This window comes from Loxodonta africana, chromosome 22 (genome assembly GCF_030014295.1).
Source record: "Loxodonta africana isolate mLoxAfr1 chromosome 22, mLoxAfr1.hap2, whole genome shotgun sequence".
NCBI lineage: Eukaryota > Metazoa > Chordata > Mammalia > Proboscidea > Elephantidae > Loxodonta > Loxodonta africana.
Window position 1 is genome coordinate 43,212,217 of NC_087363.1, and position 19,462 is coordinate 43,231,678.

The 19,462-nt window shown below is 44.2% G+C and overlaps 1 protein-coding gene across 11 annotated transcripts in view; it reads left to right on the top strand.

Annotated features, from left to right (window-relative positions):
* Nucleotides 1–19,462, top strand: part of SRGAP3 (SLIT-ROBO Rho GTPase activating protein 3) — a 335,902-nt gene that overhangs the window by 230,671 nt on the left and 85,769 nt on the right. For all 11 annotated transcript variants that reach the window (XR_010319058.1, XR_010319059.1, XM_064274982.1 and 8 more), the window contains one exon: nucleotides 12,824–13,009. Coding sequence is in view for 9 of the 11 variants with exons in the window: in XM_064274982.1 (XP_064131052.1) it covers nucleotides 12,824–13,009 (186 nt within the window). In the remaining 2 variants the exon portion in view is untranslated. The remainder of the gene's footprint in view (nucleotides 1–12,823; nucleotides 13,010–19,462) is intronic.

Sequence of the window (19,462 nt, forward strand, 5' to 3'; positions counted from 1 at the left end):
ATTGAAATCCTAACCCCTGTATCTATCTGCAAAGGAGCCCTGGTGGCGTAGTGGTTAAGAGCTATGAATACTAACCAGAAGGTTGGCAGTTCAAATTCACCAACTGCTCCCTGGAAACCCTATGGGGCAGTTCTACTCTGTCCTATAGGGTCACTATGAGTTGGAATCGACTTGACAGCAGCAGGTTTGATTTGGTGCCTGCAAATGTGACCTTGTTTGGAAATAGAGTTTTTCTTTGACAATGTTACGTTAATGAGGTCATACTAGAATAGGGTGTATCCTAATCTCTTTTGAGTGGTGTCTTACAAAAGGAGAGAACGGACAAGGAGATGGAATCACAACAGAGTGGGGAGGTACCATGTGAAGATGCATCTATAAGCAGCAAAGAAACACCAAGAATTGTTGGAAGCCACCAGAATGTAGGCGAGAGGCATGGAACAGATTTCCTCTCAGAGCTCTCAGAAGGAGTCTACATGGCTGATACCCTGATTTGGACTCCTAACCTCCAGAACTGTACAACAATAAATTTATGTTCTTTAAGGTCATCTATTTTGCGGTTATTTTGTCACAGCAGCCCTAGGACACTAAGACTTACCTTATCAATTGCCATCAGGTTGACCCCAACTCCTGGTGACCCATGTGTGTCAAGGTAGAGTGGTGCTCCTTAGGGTTTTCAGTAGCTGGATTTTCAGAAGTAGATCACCAGCCCTTTCTTTTCAGGTGCCTGTAGGTGGACTCAAACCTCCAATCTTTTGGTTAGCAGCCGAGTGCATTAATGTTTACACTACCCAGGGACTCCAGGAAACTAAGACAGTTACCCAGAAACCCAGTTAAATTCAAGCATTTCAGGATGCCTGCTGTGAGCTCAGCTCTGCGGTAGGCCCAGTGGGGGATTCTGAACACTTCGAGGGTTAGTCTCTGTCAGAGTTGCTTACATATCTTGGCGTTCCCAGGTTGCTCGTTGAAGCAAAGGAGGGAGGGAGGTATGTATGAATAAATGAAAGAAACTGGATTTGTCCACAAGTAATTTATAACCTGGGCACAGAGAATAGCACCTGCAGAATATGTGGATCGGAGGGGAGGGTGCCGAGATGGTGAGCTGGGTGGGTGTTCCCAGAGCCCACGGCAGTGTTCGGCACATAGTAGGTCACCAGTACCTATTTGTTGAAAGAAGAAACGAGAGCGAGTGTGCACATGTGTGAGAGATCCATTGAGAGGAAGAGGGAAGGAGGGAGGAAGAGAAGCCCAGGGGCTTAGAAATGAGGTGGACCCAGATGGGCTGCTGTGATCAAGGGTGGATTTTGAGCTTGGTGCCTTTGGATGGTATTATGGATTGGATTGTGTCCCCCACACAAACATGTGTTGTAAATCCTAACCTCAATGCCTGTGGTTATAATCCCATTTGGGAATGGGTTGTGTTTGTTATGTCAATGAAGCAGAGTTAGTGTAGGGTGCATCTTAAATCAATCTCTTTTGAGATAGAAAGAGATTAAACCAGCAAGCTAGAAGCAGAAATGGAGAAACAGAGATGCTAAGCCATGTAAAGATCACCCAGGGCAGAAGCTCAGGAGAGAAAAGGATCTTCCTCCAGAGCCAACAGAGAGAGAAAGCCTTCCCCTAGAGCCGATGCCCTGAATTCGGACTTCTAGCCTCCTAAACTGTGAGAAAATAAATGGCTGTTTGTTAAAGCCACTCTCTCATGGTATTTCTGTTATAGCGGCACTGGATAACTAAGACAGATGAGTAGGGATTAAAGCAGCAGAGGGGAAGAGAGGAAGAGAAAGGGAATTCTCAGCAGGGAAGGCAACGTACAGCAAACTTATCACAGACAGACCAGGGTTTGAATTTCTGCTGTACCACCTACTGGCTTGGCTAAGTCAATTAACCTCTTTGGACCTCATTTTCTTTATTGTCAAAACAAGGATAATAATAACAATTGTGGCCATTTATTGAGTGCTTAGAATGTACCTCATACAGTATTAAGTACTTTATGTATAAGCTCATATAACCCTGTGAGCTAGGTACTATTGTTAACATTGTTTTATAGATGAAGAAACTGAGGCACAGAGGAGTAAATGACTTGCTTAAGACCATTGTGTCGGTTATCAATTGCTGCTTAATAAACCAATTCAAAACTCAGTGGCTTAAACCAATAATCATTTTATTTGCTCATGATCTGGTGGGTCAGCAATTTGGGCTGAATTCAACTGGGTCCACTCATGTGGGCCACAATTTTCTGGCTGATAAACCTGGTTGGATGGTCTAAGATGGCCTCACTCACATGTCTGGTGGTTGGCATCCTGGGTATTTTGCATCTGGCCTCCCCAGCAGGCTATTTCAAGCTCGTTCACATCTTGGCCTAAGGGCTCCAACTACAGCCAAAAGCAGGCAAACCCCAGCGTGCAAGCACTTTTAAGGCCTAATATCCTATTGACCAAAGCAAGTCACCTGGCCATGCCCAGAGTCATGGGGTGGAAAAAGTGATGGAGGAGCTGCAGAGTCACAGTGCACTGGGGTGTGCCTGCTGTTCTTGGGAGGGATTGTTGTGGCCATCTTTGCAAGCAGTCAGCGACAGCCTTGCAGCTGCTGACCCCAAATCCCATGCTTCATTGCTAGGGAGATCTTCTGAGCACTTTCTAGTTACTATACCTGCTTACACAGTCATTTCCACCCCCCCTCCCCCCCGCCAGCCCCTGGAACTCCAGGGTAATGGCCACAGTCACTGAGGAACAAATGTGGAGAAAGGATTACTCGATATGCCAGACTTTTTTCTATTAAGTTTTTTATAAAGGAGGTGGTGGTAGTTTTCAGGGGGAATTATAATGGATCCTGGGCATAATGATGATGGAGAGAAATGCTAAGGGCCATCCATCACCTGATTTAGGGAAAAGCCTTGCCTCCACCTGGGACCAGGAAGGATGCAGATGCCCTGCAAGGCTGGGCAGTTTGTTAGTTGTTTGTTCATTCATTCATTCAACAAGCCTTCCCTCTGCCCTGTTCCCACCACCTCACGGTGCTTTCCTTTCTAAAGTGCAATAGTGTGCGTACACATACACACGCACATACACACGCACACACTACATCACCTCTTTTTCCCCTGAACTCCACTGTCAAGACACAATATAGCCCTTGATTGTATATTGGCCTGGGAGGGAAAAAGGGCAGAAGGTGAGCGTGTGGGCCAACATGCCAAATCCTTCCAGAAGAGGCCCAAACAAAAGAGCAAACAACAAAAAACCCACTTCATTTCATTGTTCAGCTAAAAATATGTTCAGATCTTCAATATACTTCTAGCCCATGAAATCCATCTGTTGTGTTATTAACTGACCAGCATCGCGGCCTGCCTACTGCAGCCCCTCCTCTGTGCTCCTTAACTCTGCTCTGAGCCTCCCCAGGCAGGGCTGCCAGGTCTAGGGCTTCAGGCTGGGCCTGGTGACTTTGCTCAGGGCCACGTGGGGAGGGTCTAAGGAGGAGAGTCCACGCCAGCAGCAGCTGGTTCCAGGTAGATGCTAACTGCACTAATAAAAGGGGTCTACTTTTCACTTACGAGGCATTGGTGGCTCAGCGGTAGAATTTGCCTCTCTATGGAGGAGACCCAAGTTCCATTCTTGGCCAACGCACCTCATGTGCAGCCACCACTCGTGTGTCAGTGGAAGTTTGTGTGTTGCTGTGATGCTGATCAGGTTTCAGTAGGGCTTCCAGACTAAGACAGACTAGGAAGAAAGGCCTGACAAGCTACTTTTGAAAACCCTATGGATCACAATGGTTCAATCCACAATAGATCAAGGGAATGGCGCTGGACCACTTTATTCCATTGTACATGGGGTTGCCGTGAGTCAGGGCCTATTCAAAGGCAGCTAAAAGCAACAACAACACCTTTCACTTGTTGAAGCCTTGACTTGGTTGTGCACTGGGCTTAGGGGTAAGAAATCAACTCGGGGGAGGGAGAGGCCCAGGCAAATTTTTGCAAAGGCTGTTTACCTCCTAATGACCACCCTCAGGGTTGCAGGTGGTAAGAACCTGAGACTGGGAGCCCAGGAATGTGACTTCTGTTCCCAACTGTATCCCTGGCTTGCTGTGTGTCTTCCTAGAGCAATATCTCCAAATCTGTAGTCATTCATGTGCCCTTACCATGGCTTCACCATGTGATTGAGCCCTCTGCCATTTACTTGACATTCTTCTGTAAATTGATCCCCCTCTACCCCCTTTTTTAAAAAAACTTTCTCAGTCCTAATTCTTTAGCAGCAAAGCAGGCTTGTATCCTGAAAGAGGACAGTTTTGGAGTCAGATGGGCCTGGGGTCAAGGTCTTACTACTTGATATGACCCTGGGTAAGTCAGGCAACCCCCCTGAGCGTCAGCCCTTCCCAGGAGTCGTTCTGAGGAGAGGCATGTGAGTAGGATGTAGTACAGTGCCTGGCAAACATTAAACCGGCTCCAGTTCACGGCAACCTCATGTGTATCAGAGTAGAAATGTGCTCCATAGGGTTTTCAATGGCTGATTTTTCAGAAGATGATTACCAGGCCTTCCTTTCAAGGTGCTTCTGGGTGGACTTGAACCTCCAACCTTCTGGTTAGCAGCTGAACGTATTAACTGTTTGCACCACCCAGGGGTCCTGGAAAACATTAGTGCTAAATAATTGTGTATTTGATGAAAGAGTGAAGCACAAATATGGTTCCTATGTAGTTCTGGATCTTTCCTGTCTCCTCCAGCCCTCGTTGCCACTGTGCCAGCCTGAGCCCTAAGGCAGCTTGGCCTGAAAATTACAGCCACCTCCTGACTGGTCTCCATCCTCCAGGCTTGCCCTATGTTACACATGCTTCATGCTTGGGCTGGAGGGACTTTTTTTTTTTTTTTTTAAGAATTACTAAATTTTTTAATTTAAGGATAATACATGAACATGAGTAAAAAGAACAGAAAGGTACAGAGTGAGAAGTGTGTCACCTCTTGCCTGGCTCTCCCTCCTCCTCCTGTACAGTTTAATTTACTAATATCTCCTTCTAGAGAGATTGTAGTAGTAAAGTGGCACACATGTACAGAGATGTCCCCACACACTCCTGTTTTACACAAGTGGCTTTACGTACTATTCTGCATCTTGCTTTTGTAGTTGTATTTTGGGAATTGTTTCAGTAATAATTACAGCCTTCACTGTTATGTAGGGGACATTGGCAAGTCAGTGGTAGAATTCTCACCTTGCATGCAGGAGGCCTGGGCTCAATTCCTGACCAGTGTACCTCATGCACAATCACCACCTGTCTGACCATGGAGGCTTGTGTGTTGCTAGAATACTGAACAGGTTTCAGCAGAGCTTCCAGACTAGGAAAGACTAGGAAGAAAGGCCTGGCAATCTCCTTCCAAAAATCAGCCAAGGAAAATCCTATGGTTCACAGTGGTCTGATCCACAACTGATTGTGGGGATGGTGCAGGATCGGGTAGCATTTCGTTCTGTTGTGCGTGGGGTCACTGTGAGTCGAGAGCCAACTCCGCAGCAGCTAACAACAACCACTCTTAGATGGTGATTTCCCATGCCAGACACTGGTCTAAATACTTTACATTTAGCTAATTTAGTCATCACATAACCCTTTGGGGTAGGTATTATGATTACCATCTCCGTCTTAGGGCACAGAGAGGCCAGGAAGGCAGCCAGGGTCACCCAGTGGGGAGTAGCAGAGCCTGCTCCAGAGTCTGTGTGCTCAGACACTAAGCTACTTATACAACTGCATTCAACTGTTTATATAAACATACAGAAACTACTTACATCCATTTATTTTGAAAGAAAACTATATTCCACATCAGCAAATGGAAACCAGTTTGGTATAAATTGAAGGGTTCCATAGGTTAAATGAAAATAAAAGTAGCTGGAGTCTGCCAGAGACGAGCAGCGGAGAGGCACTGAGGACGTACTACCACCAAACAGCACCTTTCCTCCTGCCATCGTCAGCAGGATTCCATGACAACCGAGAAGGGTGTAAGCCCCTCGTTGTGGGGAGTCCGTAGTATTTAATAACACAGGTAATACCTAAAATCATCAATCGGTACCTCTCTCCCACTTTGGGAAACACTGACCTAGAGCAAGTTACCTGGACTCTGGCCTCAGTTTCCCCCAACTATGGGATGAAGGCACGGAATTGGAGGAATTTTGAAAGTCCTTTCGAGCTTTGATCTGAATGCCACTGTGGCCTAGGAAGGAGAGGACAGGAGTGTCTCCAACTCAGGGCACCGCCGCAGGCTCTGCTGGCCCACTGTCCCACTGGTCTGGGTGTGTGTGCGGGTTCATCTATGGGTAGAATTTGTCCTAAGAAGAACTGGGAGATGAGGTTTTCCCTCTCGCCTCTTTCAGCTCTCCTGCCAAGATATTCATTCACTCAGCACACACTTCTGGATCACCAACTGCGTCCAGAAGGATGAGACACAGCTTGTGTCCTCAACAGGTACACAGTGTGACAAGTGTCTTAATGAAGATATGGACACAGTGTGAGGACATGGGGGGGAGGTGTCAGGAAGGCAGCAAAGAAGACATGGTGTTTGTTTTGGATCTGGAACACAGAGGAAGTTTCCTGGGTGCAGAAGAAGGCAGAGGAAGCATGTACAACCACAGGGAGCAGGAAGGGCTGTGTGGGACGAGCAGCTCTGAGCTCTCCTGCTCCCCCAGTCAATGTTATTTGCTTACAAGTCATTGCATAAGGTTTGACCAGTTGGACTAGGCTTGATATGGATCATGGGGAGGCTAGAAGGGAAGGAAGTCTGCCTTTTGGGACTCATTCAGTGGCAAGGACAGAAATCCGGTGAAAACTAGTTTTTATAAGAATGATAATTTGTTGGGTCACATGAGCAGGCGTAGCTGGATCCAGGAGTCCCACAGCACGTTAGAGAATCAATGCCTCTGTGTTGAGGTTAGAACCAGGCAGACTTCTTCCACCTGGTGATAAAGATGGCCCCCAGGCACTGCAAGCTCCCTGTCTACCATATCAGCCCTGCTAGTGGAAAGAGAGCACCCCTTCCCAGTTTTTCAGCAGAAGTCCCAGAGCTGTCTCTGATTGGCCTGGCTGGAATCATGACCCCGATCACTGTGGTCAGATTAACATAGTGTTTACTGATTGGCCAGCCTGGGTCTGGTGTCCACCCCCAGAAGTAGAGTGTGCAGTCAGTTTCACGTGAACCACACGGACTGAGAGTGGTGAAGAGGAATTCTGGGAGTTTCCTCAAAGAAAATCAGCAAGCTGTTTTAGAAGAAGGAGAACTGGATGATCCTGCAGAGAAAAACAACAGATGTCCACTGAGGGGGGAGTACCTGGGGAAAGACAAGGAAGTGGCTCCTTTGTCTAGCGCTCAAATGAACAAACACCTGATGTTCTTCAACCTATAAGCTCTTTCTCAAACCAGCTTGGCTCCTGCTCCTCCTGGGTTTACTGCTCATCCTGCTCCCTTTGTCTGGAGCACTGCTTCCTTACCCCATGCCCTGTTCACTCAGCTAACAGCCACTCTTCATTCAGAGTTCACTGGAGACATCACTTCTCCAGGAACACTTCCTTTAGCACCCTGTACACCCCTCATCGTTCTGGGTACTCCCCTCATCAAGGAGCCCTGGTGGTGCAATGGCTAAGCACTTGGCTGCGAAGTGAAAGTTTGTTGGTTTGAATCCACTAGCAGCTCTTCGGGGGGTTGCGGGGGAAGACCTTGCATGATCTGCTCCTGTACAGATTACAGCCTTTGAAACTCTATGGGACAGTTCTGCTCTGTCCTGTAGGGTCACTATAAGTCGGAATTGACTCGACGGCACACAGCAACAACACTCAGCTCATCATAGCACTTATTACATCATGTGATAATCACATAGTTAATTGTCTGTCTCCCCAGTGGAGTGTGTACTTTGTGAGAGCAGAAGCCCTATCTGTCTTCCACACTGTAGTATTTTCAGCAAAAAAAAAAAAAAAATTTTTTTTTTTTAAGTATAGTAACTAAGGTCCCTAGGTGGCACAAATGGTTTGCGTGCGACTACTAATTGAAAGGTTGGTGATTCAAAACCACCCAGCAGTGCCAGAGAAGAAAGGCCTGGCAATCTACTTTGTAAAGATTACAGCCAAGAAAACCCGATGGAGCAATCTACTCTGTAACACATGAATTCTTTATGGGGGAAATTGACTTACGGCAATAGGCTTCGTTTGGTGTAGTACCTGGCACACAATAAACTTCTCTAAATATTTATGACTGAAGGCGTAGCTGTCCCATTCCTCCAATATATTCACCAGGTCAAAGGCAATAGAGCTGCACCTCCCCTGTTTCATCCTTCCTCCTTTCTCCTTCCCTGCCTCCTTTCCTTCCCCCTTCTCCTCCTTCCCTTCTTCCTCTCTCCCTCTCCTTTCCTCCCATCCATCCCTCCATCCATACAAATAAATATTGGTACTTACTAGATTCTAATCTTTCCCTATTACAGGGCATACGATCATGAACAAGGTGCTGGCCCTCTTGGACTTTGCACTCTTGCATTTGGGGAGGCACCATCTGCAAACATGGAAAATGAATAAATGAGATAAAAAAAATTTTTTTTTAATAAATTCTGTGGAGAACATAGGCTACACAGAATGTGAGTGGTGAGATTGAAATTCTGGGCTTCTCTTTTCCTTCAAGGGTGTCTTGGCACACATTAGCCTGAGTTTCCACCCATACACAGATTTTGGCAGCAGAGAGCTTGATGTGCCCAGGAGGGCCCTGCCTGTGGGACAGAGGAAGCCCTCATGGACTGCATTGTTGAGAAGCTGTTTTCTTATAACTGATCCTTACCCTGCCCCAGCATGTCCCTTTGTTGATGCTGTCAACTTCCAGACTCTATTTGCCTTCTTTTGCATTTAAATGAGGGTCTAAGGACTGAACGGATAATACTTTCCTGTTTTCATGATCTGAGGATCTGGGAAGATGCAAAAGGCAACATATACTCAGCAAAAGGCAGCATGAGTACCAGAAACGGCACACCTAGGGGTCCGAAGACTCAGCCTCAGTGGATAGCTTTAACAAACAAATTTATTTTCTCACAGTTAATGAGGCTAGATGTTTGAATTCAGAGAATGCCAGCTCCAGTGGAAGGCTTTCTCTCTGCCAGCTCTGGAGGAAGGTCCTTGTCTCTTCAACTTCTGCTTCCTGGTCCTTTAGAGATCTCCATGTGGTGTGACATCTATCTTACCCCATCTCTGCTTCTCTCAATTGCTTGTTTAGTCTTTTTTATATCTCAAAAGAGATTGACTCAAACACACCCAATACTAATACTGTCTCATTAACATGACAAAGACAACCCATTCCCAAATGGGATTGTAACCACAGGCATAGAGGTTAGGATTTACAACACATATTTTGGGGGGGGACACAGTTCAATCTATAACAGGTAGATAGAGAAGAGAGAGATAACTGCTGTCAAGTTGACTCTGCCTCATGGCAACCTTATGTACAATAGAATGAAATGTTGCCTGGTCCTGTGTCATCTGCCCAATCACTGGCGTGTTTGAGTCTATATTTGCAGTTTTGGGCCAATCCATCTCACTGAGGGTCTCCCATGTCCTCCTGGCCCCCTTTGTCACCAAACCTGATGTCCTTCTCCAGAAATTGATCCCTGCTGATGACGTGTCCAAAGCAAGCAGGTCAGACAGTGTTCTGTTGTGATCCGTAATGTTTTCATTGGCTAATTTTCAGAAGTAGACTGCCAGGCCTTTATTCCTAGCCTGTCAGTCTGTAAGCGCCACTGAAACCTGTCTAGCACGGTGACCCTTCTGATATTTAAAATACCGGTGGCATTGCATCCAGTATCATAGCAACATGCAGCCACCACAGTATGACAAGCTAATAGACAGCTGGGGTCCTGGCTCTTACATTCTGAGAATCCATGAGTCCAAGAACAGCAGTCTGAAGTGTTCCTGCATGGTCCCTCTCAGCTGGTGGCTAGACTGTTGAGAGGAGGCCTCCCTGATACAGTCTGGAGGCCTGGAAAGTGAACCCCCCTTCATCTCCCATTAAGCTGCATGGGTGCCTCTGAGGGGCCCTTCAGGGATCCCAAATTGAAGACTGGGTCTCAGCAACTTGGCCTCAGCCTACCTCCTGATGATAGCTAAGGCCTATATGGCTCTTACCATGTTGTAGGTATTGTTCTCAGGACTTTACAAAAATTAACTCATTTAGTCCTTACCACAAACCTCTGAGGTAGGTGCTGTTATCCCCATTTTACAGATGAGGAAGCAGAGGTCAAAGAGGTTCCGTGATGTGCTCAGGGTCACATGGTGGCTAAGTGGCAGCACCAGGATTCAGCCCCAACATTTGGCTCCAGAGTCCATATTCTTAACTACCATGCCCTAAAACAGATGGTGTCCCCATTGACTCTTGGCCTATGGCAAAGGGAACTTTCTGAGCAACAGATCAAGTCTGTGATTTAAAAGTAACAGTCATAGAAAAAAAAGTCATAGTCATAGAAGAATTCCTCATTCTAACGATCACTTTGCAGGACTTTGAATGAGAATGAATAGTGTTATAGAACTGGCTGGAATTCATTGTGTGAACTCCCAAGTTCCCTGACTTACAGGGACTAGGTAGGAAGGAGCACGTCCCATCCCTGGTGGTGGGTCCTGTTGGGAACCTCTGCTTAATTAGTTGCTGTAATTATCTAAACAGCAAGAGAAAAGAATGAACAAAGTTCAGAAGCCATGGATTCCATAAATTTCTTGTGCTTCTTAGCATAGAGAGATGATCATAAACTTGATATTGTAAAGGAAAAGTGTACTCCTAGTTGGAAACCAGTTGGAGACAGAATGCTGTCGGTTTGGGAATGCCCAGTCTTTCTAAGGCTGCCAAAAGGATTCACGTCTGCTGAGAATATGGTAATAAAGTAAGGAAACAGTATGATCAGGTACAAAAAGTGGTACATTAAAAGGCAAAAGACCAGATTTCCAATCTGGTTAAATATATGCTTACCATGGAACCTTCCATTTCACTCCTAGGTATTTACCTAAGAGAAGTGAAAACATGTCCACGTAAAAACTTGTACACAGATGTTCATAGCAGCTTTATTTATAATAGCTCAAAACTGCAAACAACCCAAATAACCATCAACAGATGAATAAGCAAATTGTAGTATATCCATCCAATGGACTACCACTCAGCAATAAAAATGAATTACTGATGCTTGCAACAATATAGATGAATCTCAAAAAAATTCTAAGTGAAAGAAGGCAGACCCAAGAGTTTATTTTGTGTGATTCCATTTATATGAAGTTCTAGAACATACCAAACAAATCTACAGTGGCAGAAAGTAAATCAGAAGTTGCCTGGGGCCAGGCGTGGGGGATTGACTGCAAAGGAGCATAAGGGATCCTTTTGATGCGACGGAAATGTTCTGTACCTTGATTAGGGTGATGACTACATGGATGTAAAGTCTGGAGAATGCACTGATATACTGTTTGGCCTTAGGCAAGCCACTTGTCCTCCCTGAGCCTCAGTTTTCCTATGTGTAAAAGTTGGTGGTTGGATTAGCTGATGCCTAGGATTTCTTCAGACTCTTAAATTCCCTTGTTACAACAGTATCTGATGTTTGTTACAGAAGGAGAGTAGTAAAGGGAAATTTGCCTTACAGGAAGTCATTTTATAGCCAAGGATAAGTTTATTTCAGACACAGAATAGCTACTGGGTTATATACTAATACTCCTTTTGGGGACAGAGCCACTTGAAGACCAATTTTACTTAACGGAACAGCTGAAAAAATGATTTGTACGTGAGTAAGAAGGATGTTCTTCATGGAAGCCCCATGAACACCTGAGGAAGAGCTTTCCCGTTGACACCTGGGGATGGGGAGCAAGAGTTACACTGGCAGGGCTGGAGAGGACAGCTGAGGAAGGACCAAGTTTGCCACATCACCTCTGAGAACCTCCAAATGCTCAAGGGCTATGGTTACCCTTTTAATTTCCTCTTTACTAGCCCATGCCTGGTGCTTGTTATGAGTTGTCATTAAGTTGGCTCTGACTCATGATGATCCCATGTACAACATAACAAAATATTTATTGTCTGGTCCTGTGCCATTTTCATGATTGTTGGTATGTTTGAGTTTATTGCTGTGGTTATTGTGTCAGTCCATCTCATTGAGGATTTCTTTCATCTTTGCTGGCTCTCCACTTTGTCAAACATGATGTCCTTCTCCAGCGATTGGTCCCTCCTGATGACCAAAATAAATGAGTCAAAGTCTTGGACAGTATTCTGTGACGCATAGGGTTTTCGTTGGTTAATTTTCAGAAGTAAATATCCAGGCCTTTTTTTCCCTTGGGTAACCCTGCTGGTATCTGAAATACTGGTGACGTAATTTCCAGCATCATAGCAACACACAAGCCACCATGGTACAGAAAATTGACGATGGATGGCGGACCTGGAACTTAGTAAGAACTTAATGACAGGTCGCAATGATGATGATGGTGATGGTGATAATGGTGTAGCTGCTGCTGCTGCTTCTGGTCATCATTTCCAGTCCTAGAGCGTTTGTGCAAAAATAAAGAAGTGTGAAAAAATTCATAGTGTTACCATGGTCATCTCTGTGCCATGGGAATGCAATGTCTTTACTTTGTGTTTTTGCTTTCCTGTATTTTCTAATCTTGTGCAATGAATAAGTACTGCTTCTATAATAATTCAAGTTTATATGAATTTAAAAAAGTAAAGAAGTGTAGGGGCTCATAGTGTGGTATGGGAAGAGGGCAGGTGCAGATCTAACTGGACCACAGAACCTTGTAGGGGGCTGAAGCCATAGGGCCAGCCCATGCTGGGCCATAACAAGCTGCTGACCTCCTGCACTTGTGTGTCCCCAGGTCATGAAAACCTACCACATGTACCATGCGGAGAGCATCAGTGCGGAAAGCAAGCTGAAGGAGGCTGAGAAGCAGGAGGAGAAGCAGTTCAACAAGTCGGGAGACCTCAGCATGAACCTGCTCCGGCATGAGGACCGGCCACAGCGCCGCAGCTCTGTGAAGAAGATTGAGAAGATGAAGGAGAAGGCGAGTGGGGGCTCCAGGCAGGGAGGGGAGGGCTGTGCTCCCAGCTGAGAGCCCTGGCCTGGTGCCCTTCTTCCCCCCAACACCCCAGGGCTATGGGGTGGACAGGTGCTGCCAGCACCTCCTCCCTTGAAGATCAGTGTCACGCAGGAGGGAGGGCCAGCCATGCCTCTGGTGAGCACATGTGAGGCCTGTCCTAGCACCAGTCAACAGGTGGGGAAAGGAGCTCAGCTAACAAGATTGCTGAACTGGGATGAGGTTCTCGCCCAGTGAGCATGTTCTCAGTGGGTGTGATGGGAGCTCCTTAGCCAGGGGAGTGGGGTCTTGCTCCAGAGGCCGGTTTGGTGGCTGGGGGCTAGTTGTGACTGAATGTGCCCTACCAAGAAGGAAGAGCGTTAGGCTTCCAGTAAGCGTGTGGGGACCTGGTGAAGGGCCCATTTAGAAACTGCCATTTCCAAACCAAAGACGGGTTCAACTCCACTCAGAGAAGCCTCAGAAGAAAAGGTTGGCAATCTACTTCTAAAAAATCCGCCATTGAAAACCCTATGGAGAGCAGTTCTACTGTGACACACATGGGTCACCATGAGCTGGAGCTGACTCAACAGCAGCTGATTAGTGCATGGTGGAAGGAGTGCTGGCTTTGAAGTCAGGCCAGGCCTTGAAAATACAGGCAGTCCCCGACTTACGCCATATTCGAGGTATGACGGGCCGCACTTACGACTGTTTTTGTTTTTTACATCTTATCGTTGGCAATATATTGCAGCATGTAATTTGCTGCTGTTATCGTTCTTATGTGTTCACTCACAGATGTTCAGTTTTATGATTTACTGTTCAAAACACTGCGGACTTATAAAGTTACTGATAATAAAAGGCAATAATAATGAAATCGTAAAAAAAAAAAAAAGTTAGGCATTCGACTTAAGTCAGAACCTACTTACGACAGAGTCATTGGAACGGAACCCCACCGTAAATAAGAGGCTACTTGTACTATACATTACCTCTCTGAGCCGCAGTTGTCAGACCTGTACAGCAGATTCCTTGGACCATTAACAGGGATAGCAGATAGTCTCATCTCTGGTGTCAACTCTGATTGATTGGCAGTGGCTGCCGGAGGACTGTGTTGAGGATTGTGCATTCCTATCCAGGCTTAGTTAAAAAGAGTGCCGTGATCAATTGATGATGTCTGTCACAGCGGGGGAATTTAGAGAGTGGTGTACATGCTGCTTTTTTGTCATCCCTAGGCTAGGCAACTTCTCAGATTACTTTCTTAAGGGATTTTCTTACTGAATTCTCTGCATTCATTCATTCTCTGCAGTCAGCAAACATTTTCTGAGATCTTTTTATATGCCACACAATGTAAACTAAAAAAAAACACATTGTACCACATGTTTATTTGGGTGTCTGTGAGTCTAATTCTATGATGTTATGATCTTTTAGCTCTAAAAATTATAGGAGATTGGGTGGCAACAAAACCCAACAGGACCTGGGTAAACTGGAAATGTGGCTGGGAGCAACTAGGATAAAATTTCAGGGTAATTACTGAAAGCAAAGAAAAATATGCTTTACAATAACCAGGCAAGAACCCAATTAAAAACTGGGCAAAGGATTCTGATAGATATTTCTCCAGAGAAAATATATAAATAGCAGTAAGTACATGAAAATATGCTCAACATCAGTAGTCGTTAGGAAAATGCAAATCAAAACCACAATGAGATACCACTTTACGCCCATTAATAAACCAACCAAACCTATTGTTGTTGAGTCCATTCCAATGCATAGCGACCCTATGGGACAGAGTAGAACTGCCCCATAGGGTTTCCGAGGAGTGGCTGGTGGATTTGAACTACTGACCTTTTGGTTAGCAGTCAAGCTCTTAACCACTGCGCCACCAGGGCTCCATTTCACACAAAGACAGACAATAACAAGTTCTAGCAAAGATGTGGAGAAATTAGAGCCCTTAAACTTGGTTGATGGGACTGAAAAATGGTATAGCCAATTGCTTTGGAAAACAGTCTGGCAGGTCCCCAAAATGTTAAACATAGAGTTACCATATTACTCAACAATTCCACTCTTAGGTATCTGTCTACCTAAGAGAAAGTAAAACATATGTCCACCCAAAAACTTGTATATGAATATTCATAGCAATATTATACATAATAGCCAAAAAGTAGAAACAACCCAACTGTCTATTAACTGATCAAAGGAGAAATAAAATGTGGTATATCAATACAATGGAATATTATTCAGCCATAAAAAGGAATGCGTTCTGATACATGCTGCAGCATGGATGAACCTTGAAGACATTATGCTAAGTGGAAGAAGCCAGACACAAAACACCATACACTGAATGATTCCTTTATGTGAAATGTCCAGAACAGACAAATCTATAGAGACAGGAAGTAGGTAAATTGGAGATGGAGAATGACTGCTAATGGACATGGGGTTTCTTTTTTGGGTGATGAAAATATTCTAAAGCTAAAAGGGGAGATGGTTGTACTACTCTGTGAAAATAACTAAAAAAAAAAACCAGGCAGGAAATTATTACAGGACTCTGAAAGAGGAAAGTATAAAGGGGTAGATGGAGTAGTAGCTGAGGAGTCTGGAGGATAATTTATAGTTCAGATTTGTATGCCTAATTAGCTTTTTGGCTCTTGGTCAAGCCACTTCTCTTTAGTTCTCATTTCCTCACCTATAAACTGGATGAATTAAACTAAGACACCTCTAAAATCCTTTCCAGATATAGGAGTTTATGAGTGCGTGAATGGCTGACAATGGTCTCAGGGTCATAGTGAGCCACTGGAGATGAGCCAAGAGTATCCAGACTCTTCTTGGGGGTTGGGTGCATGGCAGTACCAGATGTAACTACCGGGAGAAGTCTCTTTCTGGAAATTCTCAGAGTAAGAGGACCTGGAGAAAGGTCAGAGGATATCTCTGAAGAGAATTAAAAGGTTGACAAAGGGGACACCTCTGCTAAAAGGCTAAGAGAACTCCGTCTGGGATAAGGAAGATTTAAGAGCGAGTAGGTAAGAGAGGAAATCCTGCTTCCTTAAGGAGGCCTATCCTTTTGCCTGGCAATCTGCTTCCAAAAGGTCACAGCCTTGAAAACCCTATGGAGTGGAGTTCTCCTGTGTCACGTGGGGTCACTATGAATTGGGATCAACTCGACGACAACTAACAATAACAACAACAACATCCTTTTGCTCTAGGAGTCCCTGCAAATGTTAACGCACTCAACTCCTAACCAAAAGGTTGGAAATTCAAGTCCACCCAGAGGCACCTGGAAAGAAAGACCAAGCAATCTACTGCCAAAACATCAGCCATTGAAAACCCTATGGGGGTGCCTGTTCTCAGCACTTCTATTCAGTATAGCATTAGAAGTCCTAGCCAGAGCAATAAGATGAGAAAGAGAAATAAAAGGTGTCCAGATTGGAAAAGAAGAAGTAAAGTTATTTCTATTTCCCATCTGGGTACCAGGTAATATGATCCTATACTTTAGACCTTTGTATCCATGTGTTCTAATGAAGATCAAAGACCACAGCCTTCAGTATGGATTGCACCTCAACATAAAGAAAAGAAAAATCCTTACAACTGGACCAATGAGCAACATCATGATAAACTGAGGAAAGACTGAAGTTGTCAAGGATTTCATTTTACTTAGATCCACAATCAACAGCCATGGAAGCAGCAGTCAAGAAATCAAGAGACACATTGCATTCGTTAAATCTGCTGCGATGGACCTCTTTAAAGTGTTGAAGAGCAAAGATGTCACCTTGAAGACTAAGGTGCGCCTGACCAAGCCGTGGTATTTTCAATCACATCATATGCATGTGAAAGCTGGACAATGAATAAGGAAGACAGAAGAAGAATTGACACCTTTGAATTGTGGTGTTGGCGAAGAATATTGAATATACCATGGACTGCCAAAAGAACGAACAAATCTGTCTTGGAAGAAGTACAACCAATATGCTCATTAGAAGCAAGGATGGCGAGACTGCGTCTTACATACTTTGGACATGTCAGGAGGGATCAGTCTCTGGAGCAGGACATCATGCTTGGCAGAGTACAGGGTCAGCGGAAAAGAGGAAGACCCTCAACGAGGTGGACTGACACAGTGGCTGCAACAATGAGCTCAAGCATAACAACAATTGTAAGGATGGCTCAGGACCAGGCAGTGTTTCGTTCTGTTGTGCATAGGGTCGCTATGAGTCAGAACCGACTCACAGCACCTAACAACAACAACAACATCCATGTGTTCGGTGTATTCAGCCAACCGCGGATTAAAAATATTTGGGGGAAAAAAAAGCGATGTGTAGGCATACCCAGCTGTAGCCTCCCACCATTTCACAAATCCTTGATCTCTCTCCAGCACTCGTTTTTTGAGCATTGTTCACCCCGTGTCTGACGTTTACTATGTAGTTAGGGCTACAATAGTTGTGACTGTACTGAACGTGTACAGATTTTTTTTTCTTGCCGTTATTTCCCAAACAATACAGCACAAGAGCTATTTACATAGCATTTACATTGTATTACGTATCATAAGTAACTTAGAGATGATTTAAAGTATACGGAGGATGTGTGTAGGTGATATGCAGATATTCTGCCATTTTACATAAGGGACTTGAGCGTCTGGAGACCCTGGTATCTACGTGGTGTCCTGGAACCAATTCCCCATGGATTCTGAGGTATGACTGCATATAGAAAACCCCGAAGAGTCCACAAGAAAACTTCTAGAGCTAATAGAGGAAGTTAGAAAAGTTGCAAGATACAACACACAAAAATCACTTGAGTTTCCATACACTAAAAAAAAAACTAGCAATGAGAAATCTGAAAGGGGAATCAGGGAAACAAATCCATTTATAATAGTATAAAATAGTATCTAAGAGAATAGAATACCTAGGAATAAATCTAACCAGGGACATGAAGGACTCATACAACGAATTATAAAACACTGCTGATAGAGATTAATTTTTTGCCCTGTGGGCTATACAGCCCCCATATGCCTTTGGGGTTCCTTGGGAAGCTGCTTTCTCACTTACAGGGCATTCTACTGCAAGGCTAGGGCTTGTGTAACTGTTTAAAACTGAAGAAATGGGTGTGTGCCACAAATTACTGATTTTACAGGGTATTAGGCAGTGCATCCTATAGGTGTGATTTTGCAAATTTTGTCTCTTTTGGCTCTTACGGTGGGAGATAAGCTTATATTTTCATGTCCCTGTTTGGAAGTAGTGTTACTTGCAATGATTCCATGTTCACATGAATACCTCATTTTCAGGTGCCATTCACTGTACGCACCTGTGGTCTCACCAATCATATCCCCAGAGTCCACAGGGACATAGGTGTTGCACATAATCCTGCCCCCAGAGTCCATAGGGACATAGGTATCCCACGTAATCCTACCCCCAGAGTCCACAGGGATATAGGTGTCTCACATATTACCCATAATACCTACCAGGAATTCAGACACACTCAATGATCAGTATGCCTTCATTACTGAAAACACATGGCATTGAAAAGTTTTTTTTTCAAAGCAGAAAATAAGTTAACCACCAAAGGGTTAAAGAAGACTTAAATAAATGGAAAGATGTTCCATGTTCGTGGATTGGATGACTTAATATTATTAATATGTCAATACTACCCAAAGCCATCTATAGATTCAACACAATCCTGATCCAAATCCCAACAGCCTTCTTTACAGAAATAGAAAAACCAATGCTCAACTTTATATGGAATTGCAAGAGGCCACAAAAAGCTAAAGCAATGTTGAAAGAGAAGAATAGAGTAGGAAGACTCACACTTCCTGATTTTAAAACGTATTATACAGCTATGGTAATCAAAACAGCCTGGTACTGGTATAACAACAGATACATACACCAATGGAATAGAACTGACAGTCCAGAAATAAACCCACACATCTATCATCAACTGATTTTTGGCAAGGATGCTAAGTCCATTTGATGGGGAAAGAAGAGTCTTTTCAATAAATGGTGCTGGAAGAATTGGATTTCCAAATGCAGAAAAATGAAACAGGATCCATGCCTCACACCATACACAAAAGCAAATTCAAAATGAATTAAAGACTAAATGTGCAAACTAAAACCTTAAAATTCTTAGAAGAACAAGCAGGGGCAATGCTGTCAGGCCTAGCTTTTAACAATGAATTATCTAATAACAAAAGCACAAACAGCAAAAGACAAAATAAATAAATGGGACCTCATAAAAATTAAGAACTTTTGTTTATCAAAAGACTTTACCAAAAAAGTGAAAAGACAAGCTATTTGACTGGGAGAATATTTTTGGAAACCATATGTCTGACAAGAATTTAATAACCTAAATATATATAAAACTTCAACTTAACAACAAAAAGACAACCCAATCATAAAATGGGCAAAGGATTTAAACAGACCTTACACCAAAGAGGAACTCAAATGGCCACCAAACACATGAAAAGATGCTCAA